At 32.0% G+C, this 21,422-nt stretch overlaps 4 protein-coding genes across 5 annotated transcripts in view; 2 read left to right on the top strand and 2 right to left on the bottom strand.

Moving 5' to 3' along the window:
* Positions 1-21,422, top strand: part of LOC125825796 (mechanosensitive ion channel protein 10-like) — a 676,215-nt gene that overhangs the window by 183,556 nt on the left and 471,237 nt on the right. The window lies entirely within an intron of this gene.
* The window catches only part of LOC125825812 ((S)-coclaurine N-methyltransferase-like), a 345,716-nt gene that overhangs the window by 108,793 nt on the left and 215,501 nt on the right, over positions 1-21,422 (bottom strand). The gene's annotated exons all lie outside the window — the stretch shown is intronic.
* Positions 8,590-19,050, top strand: LOC125825794 (protein PLASTID MOVEMENT IMPAIRED 1-RELATED 2). 2 transcript variants are annotated; one of them, XM_049505080.1, is made up of 3 exons: positions 8,590-8,679; positions 15,379-17,629; positions 17,741-19,050. In XM_049505080.1, exons 2-3 carry the CDS (start codon positions 15,390-15,392, stop codon positions 18,822-18,824), a joined length of 3,324 nt encoding a protein of 1,107 aa, XP_049361037.1. In that variant the 5' UTR covers positions 8,590-8,679; positions 15,379-15,389; the 3' UTR covers positions 18,825-19,050. The 2 variants fall into 2 exon arrangements, with proteins under 2 accessions (XP_049361037.1, XP_049361036.1); XM_049505079.1 differs by lacking the exon at positions 8,590-8,679 and adding an exon at positions 14,953-15,062.
* On the bottom strand, positions 19,124-20,982 carry LOC125825820 (probable WRKY transcription factor 51). Its single transcript, XM_049505114.1, has 3 exons — positions 20,672-20,982; positions 20,399-20,537; positions 19,124-19,460 (listed from the first exon to the last, which is right to left on the bottom strand). The coding sequence occupies exons 1-3, from the start codon at positions 20,955-20,957 to the stop codon at positions 19,331-19,333; spliced, it is 555 nt and encodes a 184-aa protein (XP_049361071.1). The 5' UTR covers positions 20,958-20,982; the 3' UTR covers positions 19,124-19,330.

The following is a 21,422-nucleotide window of genomic DNA, read 5'->3' as shown; positions in this document are numbered from 1 at the left end:
CCATGTAACACAGGTCCAAAAGACTTAGTTACCCATTTTTTAGCTAATTATCCTTTTTGTAATTCTGTAGCATCTTGTTGTGACTTATCTTTTCCCTTGCTGATATCATATATGTATTCTTCTTCATGTGCAAAAGCACCAAATTTGTTACTCATTATAGTGGTGGATGTGTTTGATATACTGGGACAACCTCTTCTATCTTTAACTACAGTCCAGTTACCCGGATCCCCTACTACCTTCCCACTTGAAAGAATTTTGGCATTTCCTTTTTGAAGAATGGTTGCTGCTCTAGATTGGTATCATTTCGAAATTGTTTTGCATGCTCTTCCTTTCTCTTTTCATTTACCCCTGCTTTACAGTTAGTTGTGTTATGTCCTTGCATTTTTACACTCTAAATAATATTTAGGGACATAAGCGTATTGGATGGTTATCAGACTTGACCTTATTTCCTTTGTTTTAAGATTTTCTATATTCATCTGCACTGAAGTAGGAACATTTCCTTTGAGATCCACCAACACTTTTACACGTGCACAACTAGGCCTCGTATTTTTTATTGTTGTTTAATCCAATTGGATTGGTTTACCAACTGCTGCAGCAATTGAAAACAAACATTCGTTCACAAAGAATGTTGGCAATAGGTTAGGAAATGAAATCCATGCCATCGCCATAGTTGTCTCTTGAGAAACCTTAAATCTCGAATCATAAATAAGGGTACACATCAAGTATGAGTACCCATCTTTACAGTTTATGTAGAAAGCCTCTTTCGAGATCATGTTAACATAGTCCTCTTGTTTTGTTAGCCTAATAAGAATATGCTTTACTCTGTAGCAATCCTATTTGACAATTACCTTTCAAATCACATTGTTGAGGAATTATCCTTCTCAACTCTTCAAGATCCGTCCATTCATACGAGAACTTCCCAATTACTGCAAATTGGAGTTTTTCAATATGAGTCATCTTAATTACTTCCTGCTCTGTCCATTTTACTTGTGGAATACCCTCCACATAAGTTATTTCCTTTATTAACGAGCTATCCTCTAGGATCTCATTATCATTCAAAGTATCTGGTTTTCTCTTTAGTCATTATAGAGTTAACAGTTGAATTGATTTTTTTATGTTGAAGGTAGGATTGATGGTAGGAGAGGGATTTAAGAATTTGGTAGTAGAAAATCAACCCCCAATGAGGGTTGGCCGCCTTTCGTTGCCACCATGAATTAGGGCTGTAATCGTTTAGTTTTCGTGTTTGGATGTTGATACATCAAGTGCATATTTAGATGAGTGACAATTGTCATATTTAAAAATCTAAAGGTCTAGATTAAATTTTATTTAACAAGGCTCTTAAACATAGTTTAAAAAAAAGTTAGGAAAAAACTTCACTAATTTTTGTAAGAAAATCTCATCTTTCACTAATTTTGGCACCTCATTAATATAATTATTTTCATGATATATGTTTTACATATCTACTATTATCATTTTTCTAATCTAAAGTTAAAAATTCTCTCTGTTTTTTTTATAACCGACACAATAAAATCATAAATAAAGATGTAATGAGATCAAGTTTTTGGCTAAAATCATCCCTCAACTATGACTCAAATCTAATGTACATCCTTATATTATCTAAGTGAGCAAAAAACATCCTTATACTATCCAAAAAATAACAAGAATCATCCTTCAGTATATTTTTCGTTAAGAAACTAACTGAACCAATAAAAAAATATTTTTGTAAAAAAATTTGGTCATGTCTTAGCCATGACGAGAAGATCAAACTACCTAAAACGAATAAGGATATGGATATGAAATGAATCTTTCATTCTCAGAATTTAAATTTTGTGTGTTGTTAATTTATATGTTTTTTGCATCATCAAGTAAATTGACTTGCAACAATACATAAGTTTTGAAATATTTATACAGTAGATTCCGATGGCTAGAAAGATTATGTAAAAAATTCATTTTAAAAATATTACGTCCAACTATTTAAAGATTTTCTTTAATAAAATATTTAGTACATATGTACGTTATATACAATGCAATTCACATTTTATACAATGTACATAAATGCTAAAATTTTAGTGAAATTACATAGGCGTTTAGTTATGAAAATAAAATAAAAATAACTTTATTTGAAATTTTTGAAATTAGGATTGTATTTGGCCATACTTTTAAAAAAGAATATTTAGAATTTGAATATATTTTGTATGAATATAATTTAAATCCTCAATTTCTAAAAATTAGAAAAATCACCCGACTTGACTAGCTTAACCATGTGTACATATATTCATTCGACTTGACACATTTTTTTTGTTGGTGGCGTGAGTTTCTTAAAAAAAAATAGACATAAGGATGAATCTTGCAACTTTTTGGATAATGCAAGGATGTTTTTTGTTCATTTATATAATATAAAGATGTACTTTAAGTTTAAGTTATACTTCAAGGATGATTTTAGCCAAAAACTCTAATGAGATCAAACATGGGGTAAAAAAGCAGCAAAATAATTAAGAAAAAAAAAAAGAGACCAACTTTATTTTTAAACATAAATATGCTAAAACATTTTACAAATACTATTATACAATATATTTTTTCCTCTCCATTTGTTTTTCATTTCTAACATAAATTTATTCGTCAAATACTTTATATTTTTACTCAACAAAAAAATTATTACATTTTTTTCCTGTCAAAAGTAGTTTGCAAGATTTTAACAAAAATAAATGAAAAATATAACGTTATATGTCAAAATAATTTAGAAAGCATGATATGAAATTTGTCTTTTTTTAATACTAAACTAGTGTACTTGTACGCGCTTTGCGCGGTTATAAGAAAAACTTAAATATATTTTTAAATAATTAATGTCACTATTTGATAAATGTTTTAATAAATAATATAATAAAAGAGAGAAACACAAATTAAAATATGACTTTGATATTACTTATTCAGAAAAATTGCTAAAAAGAAATTTTCATACAGATTAAAAAGTTGAAAATATAAACGTTGATATGAAAAGCTTCAGTTAATTGACAATCTAATTATCATAGTTTCATACTGAATTCCATGATTTTTATTGGTTCAATCAACAATAGTAAATCGACTCGATCATAAATTACGTGACTTTCTTTTTGTTTAAGTGACACAATAATGAAAATAAATAAATAAAGATACATTTGTGGTAAATCACAGTGAGAAAGAAATACTTGTATCATATACTAACATAGTTATGCACGAAATTCAAAAGTTAGAGATTTTTTTTTTTTGATATTCGATGTTTGTATCGACACTCATCTAATATAATTTGTGTCTCATAAAATCTATTGATATTAAATTTTGTGTATTTAAACTCTCATTCTTGTAGAGACATTGTGAGAAGAGAAAATTAAGTTGCAATAGTGCAACATTACGGTTGAGGTTACATTTATACAAAAAAAAAAAAGTTGAACACATAACGTAAAATGAGATATAAAAAATAAGTCATGATATCATTTAGTGCTTGGTGTGATACTTACCTAATCCAATTATATAGAGATTATCAAAGAGCGACAAAGAAAATCTTTTTTAAAAATAATACGTGTATGCAATTTTGAAGATAAGTCAATAATAAGTTTGTCAACATAAATACAATTATTTATATTATTGAAATATTATCGTGGTAAATAAATTGGATTAACAACTCTCCAAAGGATAACTCCTTCTTTGATGTAGAAAAAAAATAAAAGAAACTTTTATTTGCTTTCAATAATAATAAATTTAATACACATTAATCATCTATCCATCACATTTATTATGGTAAAAAGAAAAAAGAAAAAAATATATTTACACCCCATTATGTTGTGAAGAAGAAAATTAATTTATATATATGATTTTTTAAACACTTTTAACATAAAAATTTTATTGAGAAAATTAAATGATGGAATTTAAAGTTTTTTTTAAAAAAAATAGAGTTAAGAATTTTTATTCTTTTTTAGTTTTTATTATTAGTTATATGTACATAATTCCTAATTTTACTATACATATCATTTTTTTTATAATTTTTTTTATAATGCCTCTTTTTGTAGGACAACAATATGAAATATCAAATGATATCATGATCATGAATATTAATATAAGGCCTAAGTCATATGCGGCCCCTTAAAGTTGTTCCCATAATTCATTTAAACACCTCAACTAAGGATTGTACTTATTAAACACTTAAATAGTTCAAAACATGTGTCTATTAAGCACAAAATGTTGATGTAGCAAAATAAGTATATCTCACTGCCTAGTAGCGCGTGAATATGTCCCCATTTTTTTTATTTTTTTATTTTAAAATAAACTTTACTTTTTTTGTCCTAATGACGGGAATGCATTAATTAAAATAACTAAAAATATTTTTTATCTAAAATAATATTTTTAACCCAAAAAGAAAGCAACCCCACCCCACCCCACCCCTGTAGGATATACCAATGGTCTTCTTATTCACCCTATTTTAAGCTTTTTAAACTCTGTTTGTCCTTTTCTCGTCGTTTTTATGTTTTACTCTTTATAAAATGAAATTGAATTTGCTAATCGAATTTGCAACAAGAAAAAAAATGGGACATCGAAATTATAAAAGCAACCTCTGTCCATTTGATATAATTCATTTGAATCCTTTTGATTTCTCTTCATTATTGATTTTGAAATAATTTATCAATGTCGATTTATTTTTCACAAAAAATCTCAACAACCACTCCATTAATCTATCATGCTTCATAATTTATTTCACTATTTGCATTAGACTTGATTTCAATAGCCCATAGTTTATTACAAGAAAAAAAATTAATATTTTCAAAGGAATAAAAAATGACAAGTAACAGAGGATGAAGAAGAAGAAGATAAGACAAATGATTAGGTGGGTAGATTTGGGGGAGCGGGTGGGGTAGATTTTCTTTTTTCTTCTTTTTGTTGTCGCCGGAGAAATCGGGATTGTTGTTAGATTCAGGATGGCCGCCGAAGGGAAGAAGAAGAAAGGTGGGTGGGTGGGTTTGTGTGGGGACGGGGGGCTTTCTTTTTTCTCCTTTTTGCTAATTAATTTTTTGGATTATTGAAGGCTGGAGTTTTTATTTTTGTTTTAAAATTGAATATTCATTAGATTGGGGCAATGTGTCACATGTTGCAGTTTTATTGGTTACTTTTTAAAGATAGTGTACATGAATTACACACACTACATTTTAAAAGCTTATTATCATTTTGTGTTCAATATGTACATATTTGTTAATATTAGAGTGTCTAATAGGTACTAGCCTTAGTTGAGGTGTTCAAATGAATTATGCGGACAACTTTAGGGGGCCTTAGATGACTTTGGCCTTAATATAATTTAGGAGTTATGATCATCAAAAGTCATTAAAGTATGGAAAACAAAGATACTTAAAATTTTATATTAGAAAAAAATATGAATCAATGAAGGAGTACTAGTAATGATACATTCATTTTTGTACAATAGTAAGAAATAAATAAATAGAAAAATTGTAAAAAAAGAAGAAGAAGATAAATAAGATTCTAGGCCAAAGAGATGTGTTACACCACTTTTCTTATATCTAGATAATTCTTATGTTGGTAAAGAAAGTAGGTTGAGAGAAAACAACTTTACTAAATCATTTTTATCCTAAACAAATACTTTTGTATTTCAATTTCTGACCAAACATATTGTAATAGTGATCTTTGAAAATCTCAAAAACTTGAGAACTTCTAATATTAATAGTAATAAAAAAAGCTTAGAATTTGAAGACTATAAATTTCCGTATCAATAAACATCTTTTTATAAATTATACAATATTTTAAAAATTATGAATTAACTTTGCATTCTCATGTTCTATCATAATAGTTATTAAAAATTGATTTACATGACTACAAAATTATATACACATGCTTTATTGAGTAGCATACATGTATGTGTTGGCTTTCTTTTCAGCTTCTATTTTGAGAAAATACATTAAAAAAAAATCTGAACTTGATCGGATAACTTACTTTAACACTTAAACTACACCGGCATTTAAATACCTCGCTTAACATCTTTGAAGTGAATTAAATGCACCCCTAAGGGATGACGTGACAAAGAGAGTGAGTTCACTCACCTAATAGCGTGTGAAGGAATTAAAAAAGAAAAAAAATTATAAAATCATACACATGTCATTTTTTTATAGGTCAATATATAATTAATATTTTAAATATTATTTTCTTAATATATTAACTTTTATTAATTTATATGATTTTTCTTATTGGCCCACAAATTTTTTAATTTTTTTCTCTTTATTTTATTGTCTTCCCTAATAAGCTTCTTCTCCATTGAAGCATCCTTTTTTCCTCCATCTTCATCTTCAACTCTATCAACTACTTCAATTTCACCATATCTTTAGTAATCCACAAAACTCAACACCAACATCTTATTATTGACATCAATTTCACACATATAAATTTTATCTATTTTCATCGGAGCTAAAAAAAACTTGTTGGTTCACCAATTAAGACGAAGAAAGGAAGAGAAATAGGAGGTGTGGTGGAGCTCGTTGGAAAATATTTTTTTTCAATAATATACTGACATGAAAACAAAATAAGTTAACCTTACAACAACAGCAACAACATATATATATAAATGAAGTTAATTAATTATATAAAAACTTTAAAAATTATTTAATTATGAGTTAAAGATAAAGAAAGGATCTTGTTATCAACATAACATAACCTAATGCTCCAAAAACTACAAAAAGAAGAAAAAAGATCTCTATAAACTACAAAGAGAAGCAAAAAAGAAAAACTCAAACAGTTTTTTCCAAAAAAACTCTGTGATACATATTATCATGAATTCAAAAATAATAATATTGAATGTATAATTGCAAAAAGAGAAAAAGTGATGACTATATTAGGCATATCTCATAGTTTTACCTTGTAAAATCGAACTACACAAAAATGTCTAACAATCTTCATTATAGATATTTCTCCTGCAAAATCAGATGAAAGAAGACAAAAAATTAACCAACAAAAGAGATAAAAGATGAAAAATAAGGAAAAATGAAAATAAATAAATAATCATCACATATGTCTCAAAATAGGATTTTATAAGTGTGATTTTAAGATGACATAAATTTATATATTAAATTATTTGAAGGTTGTGAATATGAAAGATTAAGAGTTATGAACATTATTAAGTAATATTTATTAAGGGTAAAATTTATATAATTGAAGAGGTATGAAAGTAAAATAAATAAAAGAAATAAGAGAAAAATGCCAAAAAAAAATCATAAAAAAGATAAATAAGAATCAAGCCTAGAGAGCGTCACGCCATCATTTTCATATCCAGCTTTATTATAATATATAGATTTCTAGAGATTATCTTGAGTTATTAATGTATATTTTGTATCTTTTATGTTAAGGATATGCATAATTTCATATGATTAAATTTTCAAATAGAATTAAATCAAATTAATTTTATAAAAAGAAATTTAATCAAATTAATTCTTAAATAACTTCATTTTTTATTTAAGTTGTCAAGACAAAAATAATTTCTAAAAAAATCATTTTCCCACAAGGCAGATTTGAGGGGAATGGGGGGATTTAAATTGAATGGTGAAGAGGGGAAAAAAAGAGCAATGAAGCGCTAGAGCCTAGAAATGACGAAGAAGAAGGAAGGAGGAGGGAGGGGAATAAAAATGGGTCCACATTTTAAATTTTGATTTTAAAAATGTATTTTTAATTAATTTTTTTTAAAAAAAAAGTTAATAACATGGTGCTGACATAAATATGTTGTGGCGCTTACATGACTATAATGTGGTAGATAAGAGTGGTATTATAATCTGGTGGTATATAATACATTTCAAAGTTATTAAGGGAGACATAATGCTTATGTAATTAAAGTGTTAAAATAGATTTTGTTGCCAAGTTCATAAGGAATTTGGTGTATTTTCTCTTCTTTTTTTTAACGAAAAGAGATCGTCCTCTAGTAAATTGAATAAAATAAAATATTTTTTTAGATCTATTAAGTTAAAAAAAATACAAATTAATAAAATGTTAGAAAAGTATTTCTCCCGGTTGATGTCAATATTAATCTGTTTTATGTGGTGTAACATATTTAATTAGGAGAAATCACAAAGTTAATATATCAAAAAAAAAATAAATTAAATAATGGCCAATAAAAAAATGTTATATGTATAATTTTATAATTCTCTTTTTTCTAATTTCTTCACGTACTTTTAGAAGAATTGAATGCACTCACTTGCCAAGTGCCACATCACCCATTAAGATGGTATTTAACTTATTTGAAAATTGTCAAAATGGGCATTTAAAGCATAATTAAAGTGTTTTACCAAAAAAAATAAAAAAAAATATATATACATATATATATATATTCTTGTAATAAAACAAAAAAAATATTTTACGTCACGTTTGGCATTGAGTATTTCCTTATGGTCTTCCAAATGAGAAGGGAAAACAAAATTGAGTAGGCAGAGGTGGCGTTGTTGACCGTGTGAAAAGTATGGCGCTGCCAGAGAAATTGCAGACGAACTCAAAGGAACACGATATCCAGTAAGAAAGAAAACAGCAAAGAAGATAAAAAATAATAATAAAAAAAAGTAGCAGAGGGTAGCATCATCAATCGGGCAACCCAGAAAGCTTTAGCTAAAATCAGCGGTCAACTCATCTCCAATCTTCTCTTGCTCTTCTATGTTGGATCTCACTACTGTAAGTCTTTTTTCTCTCTCTTTAGATTCAACCCTTTTTTATTTGTGTTATTAGTTGGATTTATTTACTATCACTGAAATTGAAACTTTGTTGTTGAATTAGCTATTTGATTTTGTTGTGGAAATAAATTGTAGAATATAAAAATTAAACTTAGAACAAATTTACTTCTTTGTTTTTACATAATTATCGATGCTATGTAAGGAATTTCATCAATTACAGATTGTATATACAAGGAATCTATCATGAAATCCTATCAATTATTCAGGAAGGTGGAACTATATAATTTTCACAATCTTACATTTAAGAAATTCAGTCAAGAAACACATACCAGAATCGGCCGTAGTATTCTTGACTCGAATCGAAACAGTATTCTTTATTTCTTTCTTTGCTACTATTTCAGAATGGCAGAGATGGAGTGGTTAATTCCCACTTTCCATTGAAGTGGGTTAATGGGGTTATCCAAAATAACTTCCTTAATTAAATTAGAATTTAGCTATTATTTACCAAACCAAAATAATTTTAAACTTGGGACATAAAACTAAAACACGTGTGTTATAAGATTTATCTCCTTTTTGAATTGAAACGGGACTTGATTAACATTTTTCCATTCTAAATCTCTCTGACACTTCATTCATATAGGCTTTCTAAGACAACCCCAACAATCCTTGTGATCTATCCAAAATAGAAATATTTTTATCCCAATTACATAGGATGTCTCTACCATATCTTTCGATTCAAAGTTGTTTGAGCGAAATTTCTTGGTATCATGCAATAAACCAAGATCATTAGTAGCAAGCAAGATGTCATCAACTTACCAGGCTAACATCATAAACTTACTCCCCTCACCATAAGATATATACACTGATCAACAATGTTTTCCTTAAATTCAAAGATGACAATAGTTTCATTAAACTTAAGATACCATTGCCAGAAATCTTGTTTAAGTATTGTCTGAGAAAGAGGATTCACTGGTATGGAATGTGGGGAGCAAAGGGTGTTTAACTGTTAACTCATCATATGAAGATCTCAACACAGTGGGCATTGAGAAAGTAGAATGGCCTTGGAAGATGATATGGAAAACTAAGATACCCTATAAAGTAAACTGTTTTACTTGGTTGTTAGCTAAGGAGGCAGTTTTGACACATGAGAATTTGAACAAAAGAGGTTTCACAGTGTTTTTTGTGTGAAGAGCAAGGAGAGACAGTCAACCATCTCTTCTTACACTACAAATGGACAAACCAGTTGTGGCAAATGTTCACCAATATGAGAGAGATCAAATGGGTGAAACCAAGAAGGATCAAAGAGGTTTTGAAGTGTTGGAATAGGGATGGAAATGCAGGAAGAAAGGAGGAGAGATGGAAGATTGACCCATCATGTATATGGTGGATAGTATGGCTAGAGAGGAACCGACGATGTTTTGAAGGAAAGCAGAGCAACATACAAAGATTTAAGCTTAATTGTTTAGCTCTGTATTATTTTTGGTGTAAACTAATAGTCTTAGATAGCTCAGAAGTAATCAGCACAACTATAGACTGGTTGTAACTTGGTAGTCATAGGATCCTATGTAATTACAACAGTTTTGGAGGGGAACTACACTTTTGAGGTAGTATTTATACCTTTGGATAAATATAGACTAATTGTTACTTTTCTCAAAAAAAAAGTCTGTATATTGACTTCTGAAGTTTACATAACATGTGTTTCTTACCATTAATGGAAAACCCTTTTGGTTGATCCATATAAACTCCAACCTCTAAATTCTCATTTAGAAAGACGATTTTCGCATCCATTTGATGTAGCTCTAAGTCATAATGAGCTACTAAAGCCATTATAATTTTGAGTGGATCTTTTCTAAAGACAGGTGAACATGTCTCTTTATAGTCAATGTCATATTTCTAAGTGAAACCTTTGGCAACAAGTTTGGCCTTGTGACATTTGATGTTGCCAATTGAGTCGTGTTTGGTCTTAAAGACCCATGTACATCCAACTCTTTTGGAGTCATATGGTAACTCAACAACGTTTCAAACTTACTTTGTTCCATAGATTTCAACTCATCTTTCATAAGAATTTATCATTTATCAAAATTAGTAATTTCAATGGTTTGTGAAAATGAAACTGGATTATTGTCAATTTCCAACTCCTGTAGATATACCAAATAGTCATCAGAAATAGCAGCTCTCCTTTGTCTTTGAGATTTTCTTTATGCTACTTTTTGTGGTACATCTACCACATGTTCATCAATTATGACTTCATTGTGATTAGCAGGAGCATTAATTTGTTGTTCTGGTTGATTGTTAGGTTGTAAAACAACTTGAGGAGCAACAAATTTAGAAGAAAGTCAAGGTAGATGAATTTGCCCCCAAACTTCGTTAATTTCCACTTTATGTGGTTCTCCACTCCCACTAACTTCACCATTCTCAATGAACCTAACATTTTCAGTTTCAACCATTCTCGTACTATGATTAGGACAATTAAAGCTATACCTTTTTTTTATAGATAACTAATGACGAAACCACTTATTATTCTTGAATCCATTTCTTTTCACAGATTATAAACTCTAACTTCTGTCAGTCAATCCCAAACATGCGGGTGCCTCAAACTAGGTTTCCTATCCATCCATAGTTCAAAAGGTGTCTTTTGAAATTGCTTTACTAGAAACCCTTTTTAGCATGTAAACGATTGTCCTTAAAGTCTACATACACAATGAAAGTGGTAAAGAGAATTACAGAAACATACTCCTAACCATATCCATTAATGTTTGATTACGCCTTCTTGCTACACCACTTTGTTGTGGTGTGCCATACATGTGTATAGAGCACATATGTCATGCTTTTTGAGGAATTTTCCAAATGGATCAGGCAGCTTCATCATATCTTCCATAATACTCACAACCTCTATCTATCTGTCTTGATTATTTTCACTTTTTTGCCTAGTTTTCTTTTAACCTCATTAATAATTGCCTCTAAGGTATTTATTGCTTGAGACTTTTCATGCAATAAATACATATCCATAATGTGAAAAATTGTCAATAAAAGTGATAAAAAGATTTCCTTACTGAAAGATGAGACATCAAAGGGATCACATAAATCAATGTGTAGAATTTTTTCAAGAAGACGTGTGCTTCTTATGGCTCCTTTCTTTGTATGTTTTATTTGTTTTTCTTTAATACAATCCACACAAATATTAAGGTTTGTAAAATCCAAATATGGAAGATTTTCATTTTTAACTAATCTTTTCAGTCTTTCTTTGTATATGTGACCTACACGTTTATGTCACTAGTAAGCAGATTGTTCATTCACTAAATTTCTTTGGTTCCAACTTCCAACATTATGATGCAAAGTTAAGAGTGTTTCAGTAAATAGACTATCAAGATTTAGTTTGTATAAGCTATCACAAAGAATACAAGTACCAATGAGATGGTTATACTTAAACAAACTAAAACATCCATTATCGAAATTAATTTATAAAACCTAGACAAAGAAACTAAATTTCTCAAATGAGAAGGTACATAACAAGTTTCAAGTAAATCTAAGTGACACCTAGTATCAAGGATCAAACGGTAAGCCCCGATAGCTTCGACGAGAGCCTTCAATCTATTCCCCATGTATACATATTTTTCATTTGTCTTTACTGATTGTGTTGTAAGGAATCTCGGCATCGTCTTAGAAACATGAACAATACAACCAAAGTCAATCCACCAAGTATTATAAGGAATTTCAGTTAAATTTGATTAGAGACATGTAAAAGCACTAGGCTTACCTTTCTTCTCGACATCTGTCTTATGTTTCAGGCAATCTTTCTAAAGGTGTTCAAGTTTTCCACAGAAACGACACGTATCATTCTTGTGTTTCTTCTTATGTACTTGAGAGGAGGACTTATAAACTGTTGCGTTTTTCCTTAACATGCTTCTTTCATTTCTTCCGACTCCTTGATGGCTTACAAGGCTAATGGAGTGGATTCCTTAATTCTTCGGTCTTGTTTCCTCTAGAACCAACATTCTGTGCATTTCATGCACGTTTCATTTGTCTTTCATGGTGTTGTAGTTCATTTGAAAAGGGTCATACTCAGACAGTAATGAGTTGCTGATGAATTGTACAAGAAAATTTGCATCCACTTCCATTCCTAAAGACTTAAGTCTTGTTGCTATGTTTGTCAGTTCACTGACATGCTCATGCATGGTACGTGAACCATCAAACTCCATGGTAGTCAAAGTACTCATTAGTGTCCGGCAAGAGACTTTTCAACAGTTTTGGGAGCATTCTTCCACAATTTTCATAATTTCTTTTGCATTTCTAATTTTGGGATGAGTAGACTTAATGTTGCCCGCAACATTCATTCCCTAAATATTCATAAATCTACTTAAAAAATATTATCGAATACTTAATTAATTGACTTCCTCGCATGCATAACATCTGATATGGTAGACCAATCCCAATGCTTATAATAAGAGTATAAGACCTTTCTTAAACACTACTAGTTTCAGTAATAGCAACTGACTTCTCAATGTAAAGTGTAACATCAAAATCTAAAACTCCGATAGAATTTGATATGTTTGCACCAATCTGAGAAGTTAAGACCATTAAAGGTCGTAACAGAAGAGGAAGGAGAGTGCAAATGCTGCAAATAGAACATTTGCCTTAATACTTTGAGTAATGAGTTTAAAGATACTATCAGATTCAAAAATGGTATATGTACTCTTAAACTGTATATTGATGTCCTCTTTCGGGCGGAACATTAAAATACAACTTTATACATAATGATACTTAAATGTGAATTTAATATCATTCGATAATCTTTAAATCGTCATTAATTAATAATATTTGTTATCTTTGGATAAATAAATAAAACTAACGAACATCTAAATTATCTCATTAATGTTTAATGGTTATAAAACAAACAATCAACCTTTCGGTAATCCATAAATGTCAAACCATAAGTTTTATATCTGTTATAAGCATCAAAATTAATGTGTAATTGAATTTAAGTTTAATCATTATTTTTAGAATTAATTATTCATAAAGATTTGATCACTTCGGTGATTAATGAATCCCACATATATAATTCCAAATAAATAATTGAACACTATCAGATTTCATAAACTTCAACCTTATGGATTCAGGCAGTTTGCGCACTTAATGACACTTGAATTTGTAAACTGTCTTAAACTACCACAATCACGAAATGTTTCCAAACTTGATAGAAACAATTCCAGTTTAACTTTTTGAAATCTTTAGCAACATGAGAAAGATGATTGATTCCCATATAATTTCAAATGAAGTTTTGTTCTTTTAAGAAGTTACAACATATTTTTCATGTAAATCACATAAGCACAAATAATACGTACTTATCCATGCCGTATAGTTCAAAGGAAATTGCTTACTGCCAGCAAAACCATTGAACTATAACCATATGTTCTCATGAATTTAAATATACTTTGAGCCCACATAATGTATTCACAAAAACAATCTCAAGAATGCAGTACATACGTGTAAAATAAAGAAGTGTAATTCTAATTAAAGAATAACATGTTCATTGAATGTCTACCATCTCTAAAAGTTTCAAACTTGATCTTCTGTTCTTGACAAAAGCCGTTTTCTTTTTTCTCTCTCTTTACCTTATGTGTTTGATTGGCAGAGATAGGACTGAGCGGTTAATTCCTGTTTTCCATCAAAGTGGGTAAATGGGGTTATCCAAAATAACTTCCTTAATTAAGGATTTAGCAATTATTTATTAAACCAAAATAATATTAAACGTGGGCCATAATTTTCATGTTAAACTTCCATATTCTGAATAGAAGTATAAATATTTGTTGTTGAAACTTCCGTGCTCTACTGAGTACTTTTTTTTTCATGATAGTACGTGGAAAATTACTGAGAGTATTGATCTGTTGTATTCATAAATTGAAGAAATGAAGATAAAAGTATAAAGACAATTTTAGTTCTTCACTTTGCCTAATTGCTTATGTTCATCTGAGGCGTAGTTGATATTTTGGTATATTTTTATGTTTTTGGTTTTCCTTAAAAGTAAAAATATAAACTTTCTTCGTACCTGTGCTATTGGGAGGAAATAGATACTAGGTGGAATAGTCAAGGTGTTATTTTTTTTTTAAAAAATAAAATAAAATTAAAGTTGGGGATTAAGCCCTTTATTAAAATGGGTTATGTACAAGACCAGGCCCAAAAGTGGCCTGGCCTAAAATAAAAAAAACAATACATCAAATTTGGAAAGTGACTGGAAGTCATCTTCCTCGGTGCTTTACTCAAACATTGTTGGTGGCTTGTCAATTTGCTCTCATGGTTGCACTACGTTTCCTCATGTAACAGCTTGCTGCTCCACCATTAATGAAGCTTATCAACTCAACTCGGCTGTGATAGATCGATTCACAGGTAATCATCTAAACTTTTATTAGCTGCACAAATGAGTCGATGTACTTCTCTGTCTCCTTATGTATTGTTTTAGCATCGTGGATTTGCTATCGTCACCATATAGAGTTAATCCGTTCTTTTCTTTTTTTTTTAGATTTGAATCTCGATGGGTTGACCCCAAGTGGAGTTAATACCAGCATCGATAGATCTATAAAAAAAAAAAAAAAAATTATTTCACACCACCATTATAAAAATAGATAAAGTAATATTTTTTCCTGGTCAATAAGGGTCTTTTTTTTTTTTTTGGATTTTTGGTTGGATATTTATGTTCTGGCAGTGAATAAGAAGATGTCTTGGAAAAGCAATAGTGGGGATCTGAATGGTGGGCGATTGTTGCGTGACATTGAAGAAATTAGTAAAGCTCTTTATGTACATAAAACCCCTCAGAAGGCTTTAACTTTTCAAGCAGATAATGGGCATGATTCCGTTGGTGATACCCATGTCTCCAAATCCAGTTCCAATATTGCTGATGACATGCTGCATAATAAGAAGAAATCATCAATATGGAGTTGGAAGCCATTAAAGGTTCTGACTCATATCCTCCATCGACGGTTCAGTTGTTGTTTCTTTCTTCATGTTCATTCCATAAAAGGATTGCCCGTCAATTTCAAGGACCTTTCTTTGTGTGTAAATTGGAAACGTAAGGGTGAAGTGATGAGTACTCGCCCTGCTCAGATTTGTCAGGGAACAGCTGAGTTTGAAGAGACTTTGATGCATTCCAGTTCTGTATATGGAAGTAGGACCGGACACCAGCATTCAGCAAAGTATGAGCCCAAATATTTCCTGCTTTATGTTTCTGTGATTGGAGCTCCAGCCCTTGATATTGGCAAACATTGTGTTGATCTTACGAGGTTGCTTCCAATTACCATGGAGGAGTTAGAGGAGGGAAGAAGGAATTCAGGGAAATGGACCACCAGCTTCAAGCTTTCAGGAAAGGCTAAAGGTGCAATTTTGAATGTTAGTTTCGGGTTCACTGTATCAGGGAGTAACTCAATTGAACCTAGCCCATTTGTGCGAGGCATCAAACCTGCTGCAATAGATCATTTGTCAGAACGTGATGGGGCTAGTGCTAATAGAAGTCTTCGGCGGGTTGGAAGTGTCCCCCGCGAGCCTGCTGGTATGGCTCATTCTTCATCTAGGTCCCAAGATGCAAGAAGTTTTGATGAAGTTTTATCAGACCAAAAGTCAGAACTTTCTCGCTCTATTAGCTTTCTGTATAAAAAACTTGAGGACGGAAAATTGGGTAAATTGGATGATATGGATTTCTTTTTTGAATACTTAGCGCCCTTAAAACCCAACTCTGGCGCTTTGTCACAGTTTTCTGCTGAAAATACCATAGATGATCAACATATTGAGTTTTCTGTCAGTGAGCTGGGCATAGAATCTTCTACGAAAGAGCAGGTGAAACCAGAAGTATGTTCTTATGAAAATTGTGATGATACTCAAATAGAAACTGCTGATGTTGCATACATTTTGGAGGAAAGAAGTAATGAGAAAAGTGAATACAAGCAAAAGTGTGAAAGCAATGATGTCTACGAAGGAGAATATACAATGAAAAGCAGCAATTATGAGGAGAGTGATGTATGCAAGGATGAAATGTTTGAAGAGCTTGAGTCGGTTTTCCTTGACCTGTTGACTGCTGAGTCCGCAGAGTTGGATTCACCAGTAGAAATGTATGATTCCATTGACCAAGAAAACTACATGAATCTGAAGTCCAGCTATAAATCCAGTAGGCGGGTGAAATCACTTAGCCTAGATGATGTGACAGAGTCTGTGGCAAATGATTTTCTGGAAATGTTGAACATTGAGCAGACCTCAGTTGACTTGAGTTCGGATAGCTGTCTGGTTTCGCCAAGAGAATGCCTTGTGAGACAGTTTGAGAAGGGAACCCTTTCTTCTGGAAACTCAAGTTTTGATTTTGATGCAACAGACAATCAAGTGGAATTCAGTGGCATTGCTTCAAGTGTTCATGGAAAAGTTGCATGTTCTGATGACTTTGATCTGTCATCAGTTATTAAGGATTTTGAGAAGGAGCATAAGAGAGGTACCCAGTCATTGAGGAGTAAAAGGAATGCAAAAATGATAGAGAACTTGGAAACTGAGGCTTTAATGCAAGATTGGGGTTTGAATGAGAAAGCATTCCAGAATTCACCACGCATCAGCTTTGGTGGGTTTGGAAGTCCAATCTATCTTTCCCCTGAAAGACCATTAAAATTTCCTCCTATTGGAGAGGGCCTAGGTTCTAAAATGTGCACGCGTAATGGGGGCTTCTTATGTTCAATGAGTCCTCAACTTTTTCGGAATGCAAGGAATGGTGCAAGATTGATCATGCAATTTGCTAGTCCAGTGGTGCTCCCTGCTACTATGGGTACTTGTAGCGTTATGGAAATACTCAGTGGCTGGGCATCTGGTGGAATTTCCAAAATGTCTGCTCAGGCAGATAAGCTGATGCCTTTAGAAGATATCACTGGGAGGAATATACAAGAAATAGCCTGGGAAGCCGGATCCAGACTTGAACGAGATGAGAGGTTTGTAAATTAAAGATCATGATAAAAAACTATAAATTTTCTATTATAGTTGTTATTTATTTGTCATCCAAGATGATTATTTATGTTATGTTCTTGTGATTCTTTTGGCAGGTTCACTTTTTGGCATGGGTTGTTAGGTATGAAGAAGGGCAGTGAAGATCTGCTGTTTCATCAGAGTTCTGGTCATCTCAATTCAACCTCAATAATTGATAATGTAGATTTAGGTTTTGTGTTTATGGAGGATCTAGCTCCTTTGGCAATGGATAAGATAGAATCTCTTACAATAGAGGGGTTGAGAATCCAGTCAAACTTGTCAGATAATGAAGCACCTTCAAGCATTAGGCCTCAATTTAGTGAAGTTCTTAGTTCTTATACAGCTGGTGCATCAAAACATTGGTGTGGTAAAGAAAGTGATGATGATGAGGGTGATTTAGTGGAGCTGTCTGTTTCACTAGATGAATGGTTGAGGCTGGATGCTGGAGATTTCAGTAATAATCCTGATGAGACCAAGGAAAGAATTACCAAAATCTTAGCAGCCCATTGTGCTAAGTCTGTTGATTTAGATAGCTCAGGATTGGAAACAGGTGAAGAAAGGCCGGAACTGTGTAACAACTTGACGTTAGCTCTGAGGGTTCAACTCAGAGATCCTCTGCGTGACTATGAGATGGTTGGCATCTCCATGCTCATTCTGATTCAATTAGATAGGTCCTATGCTCCTGTTGAACAAAACACATGCGGCAGAGCATCAGAAAGAAATTCAAGCAGTGAAAATGATCCGAAGGAGCAATCCATTCAGGAAGAAATTATTGCTGGGGAAAGTGAGGGTGGAATCCATAGGCAGGCTGTTTCTCAGTTTAAGATCACTGAAATTCATGTTGCAGGTTTTAATAATGGGCTTAATGATGACCAAATTTGGGGCACAAAAAGTCAGCAACAAGCTGGGTCGCGGTGGTTGCTATCAAGTGGCACGGGGAGGACAAGCAAACGTCCATTCTCCAAGTCAAATGCCATCATAAGATCATCCTCGCAGTTGAGGAGAAATATACTGCCTAGAGATGTTTTGTGGAGCATTTCATCGGATTTTCATACCAGAGATTCCAAGTTGGCTGCATCAAATGCTCATACACGAAATGCTGATATTATTTTTCCAACTGAAGGCTGTCCAAATCTCAGTCAGTTGGAAATCAAGTTATAACACCCTATTTCTAGGCACTGTATATTTTCCCCATTTTGTATATGAAGGGAAGAGATTAATCGCTCAATCATGCTTATGTAAAATAGCTGAACATAGTTTCATTGCATAGCATAATCTCTAAGCTATTTCTCTCTAGTAATGATAGATTGACAGTTAACATTCATGATGTTTGGGGCTCTCAACAATAACTAATTAAGTTTTTGGTGCTCTCATGCTGTTGTTTCAATGTTGTAGACCAACTTTCTCAAAATGCTGGTGATTTCTAGCTTCTTTACCTTATATAAAACTCTTTAGAATATAGCATTATACAGTATAAATCCTGTTGGAAGCAGGAAAAGAGTACATGCCAACTGAAATGTTCTAATTGATTTCATTTTAAGTTACAGATAGACGCCTCCATCTGACTCCAGTCAAGCTGGAAACAGGTTAGGAGATCCAATTTACTGGCCTGATTTAGCTAAGCTACAGTACTCATAGTAACTTTGAACTGATCTCTTCTTCATCGATCAGAACGGGGATGGACCTTGATGGTTGTGGACACCCTCGTAGGTGGTTATCACATACCGAGAATCCTCTTTGTCTCGTTCAACTCTCTTCTTCACCGGACAACCTTCCACGGAGCACCTATAGTAATTCCTGTAAGTTCATACACAAAACATGCTCATGTGAGTTATAATAAGTAGTTATCATACAAGTTTCCATAAGCTGCTATAGAGCAAAATAGCACACAACTTTTTTGTTTGCCTACCACAGTAGCTATCAACTTTTCTTTTGAAAGATTTCCATGATTTGTCAAATTCAGGTTTACACCTCATCTTCTTCTGATGTGACATTAATTCGTTTTTAAGTGGAATTAGCACTTCTTTTTTGGTAATTAAGTAGTTAATAATTAATGTGGTCCCCCTGGTTTGGCAGATGGCCCCTTCTTTGATGAAATTATGTTTGTGGTAAATTTCCTAGAATATATATATCTAGGTTGCTTGACTGAGATCGAGTTGCAAAGAATATCAAGTAACTGAATGACCTGTTTACTTAAATGGAACGGCATGGACAGTCAAAATTCATATAACCGATCCTAACTTTGGTTAAGTTGTTTTGTTATGATAGCTTATTAAAATACAAGTTGTTTTGTTTTCAGGTATAGCTTGTTTAACCAAACAGTTGCTGCACATATAGGCTTATTTGATTCACATAAGATTATTCCAACAATCTAAACATTACACTAATCCACTGCAAATCTGTGGAAAATTTGTGTTATAGAACATGATTTTTCCACCAAACCAATTCACTGGGAAAAATGCATGGTTGGAAACAGATTCTCACTGGGAAGCTTACTAATTTTTCCATATGAAATATTTACTATGTATTTTTTTTTTCACACCGATTCAATCAAAATATATGTGCAGGATAACCACAGAACATTTTTCAGTGGAAAAATAGTGATTTTTTAGTAATGTTATAACAATAAGCTGTCATGAGATATAAGGTTCAAATCTTCTGGGCACTTTATGGTTTAAAGGCTAGAAGAGTATATAAGGAAATCTGTAAACAAAACTCTTGTTCAATCATGTTACCTTGGATTTGGACTATTTTTCACCATCTTCTTTCCATACTTTCTCCACTTGTATCCATCGTCTAGTATTTCAATTTGCGACAACGTTCTGAAAGCAACCTTGTCCTTCACTTCCCTCCTCTCGCTGCTGTTGCCAACATCTATTTTTGCAAAACCAAAAACATTTAGCACGAAACATAATCGTGTTAATTTGAAAAACTATATCCTTATGTATGCATGTTTGCTTACGTACGAATAAGATAATGCTAAAAAGTAGTGTTGATGCAATGCTTACTATTGTTAGGTTCCTCATGGTAAGTAGTACTACTCCTGCTGTTAACCACTTGATTTGCTGCATAATTTGAGTAGTGAGGTACAAGAGTTGGATCAGCTTGTTGAACGGGCCAATTATCTATCTCGAAAATATCAGAAAGCTCAAAGCTAATCAAGTTGTTTGAGAAATCATCACTATCAGGTGAGTCTAGTAGTGGTGTATAACTCCCATCAAACATGTTTGCACTAGAATTATTTGCATCCATGGATGATGATAAACTGAATTCCCTCCCATCGCGTTCGTACATTTATTATGTTACAAAGCAATAAGGTCTCTTAAATTTCCTAGTGAGGTTCCTACGAGGTACGAAGAAGGTTCATGGACAATGGTTATAAGATTGGTGGCTAAGTGAATGTCATTGTTGAGGGCCCTTTTTAGCTTTATTTGCTTAGTTTAGTCACTCCAAAATTTATGCTTATAATGCTAACAAGTAGAGTGGGACATGGGAAAGAAGACTTCGTGCATAGACTTTTCAATGTTGCTTATTGTGTGTGTAAACTTCAATTCACATAATATCATCAATCTCTCGTGTTTAGACAAATTAACCCCTTCACAACGGTGAGGGGAATACTTTACAAGTCAATATGTGACAATGATTGGTCTCATGACCTTTTTTTTCTTTATTTGATAACCACTTTTCACTTTAGATCTTTATATGCGTTTAAGGATGTGTAAGATTGTTTCAATTTAAATAGCTATATGGAGTAGGGTT

Source organism: Solanum verrucosum, unplaced genomic scaffold (genome assembly GCF_900185275.1).
Source record: "Solanum verrucosum unplaced genomic scaffold, falcon-dt-bn FXZP01000247.1, whole genome shotgun sequence".
In the NCBI taxonomy this organism is placed as follows: Eukaryota; Viridiplantae; Streptophyta; class Magnoliopsida; order Solanales; family Solanaceae; genus Solanum; species Solanum verrucosum.
The sequence above is the reverse complement of the archived record's forward strand: the minus strand, read 5'-3'. Positions and strand labels throughout refer to the sequence as shown.

Bases quoted from the DNA above. Each gene is read 5' to 3' on its own strand.
- LOC125825794 (XM_049505080.1), top strand. From the start codon at position 15,390: ATGTCTTGGAAAAGCAATAGTGGGGATCTGAATGGTGGGCGATTGTTG. The intron at 17,630-17,740 runs GTTTGTAAATTA...TTCTTTTGGCAG, and splicing joins AGACTTGAACGAGATGAGAG to GTTCACTTTTTGGCATGGGT.
- LOC125825820 (XM_049505114.1), bottom strand. From the start codon at position 20,957: ATGTACGAACGCGATGGGAGGGAATTCAGTTTATCATCATCCATGGAT. The intron at 20,538-20,671 runs GTAAGCATTGCA...TTGCAAAAATAG, and splicing joins CCATGAGGAACCTAACAATA to ATGTTGGCAACAGCAGCGAG. The intron at 19,461-20,398 runs GTAACATGATTG...ATGAACTTACAG, and splicing joins AAAAATAGTCCAAATCCAAG to GAATTACTATAGGTGCTCCG.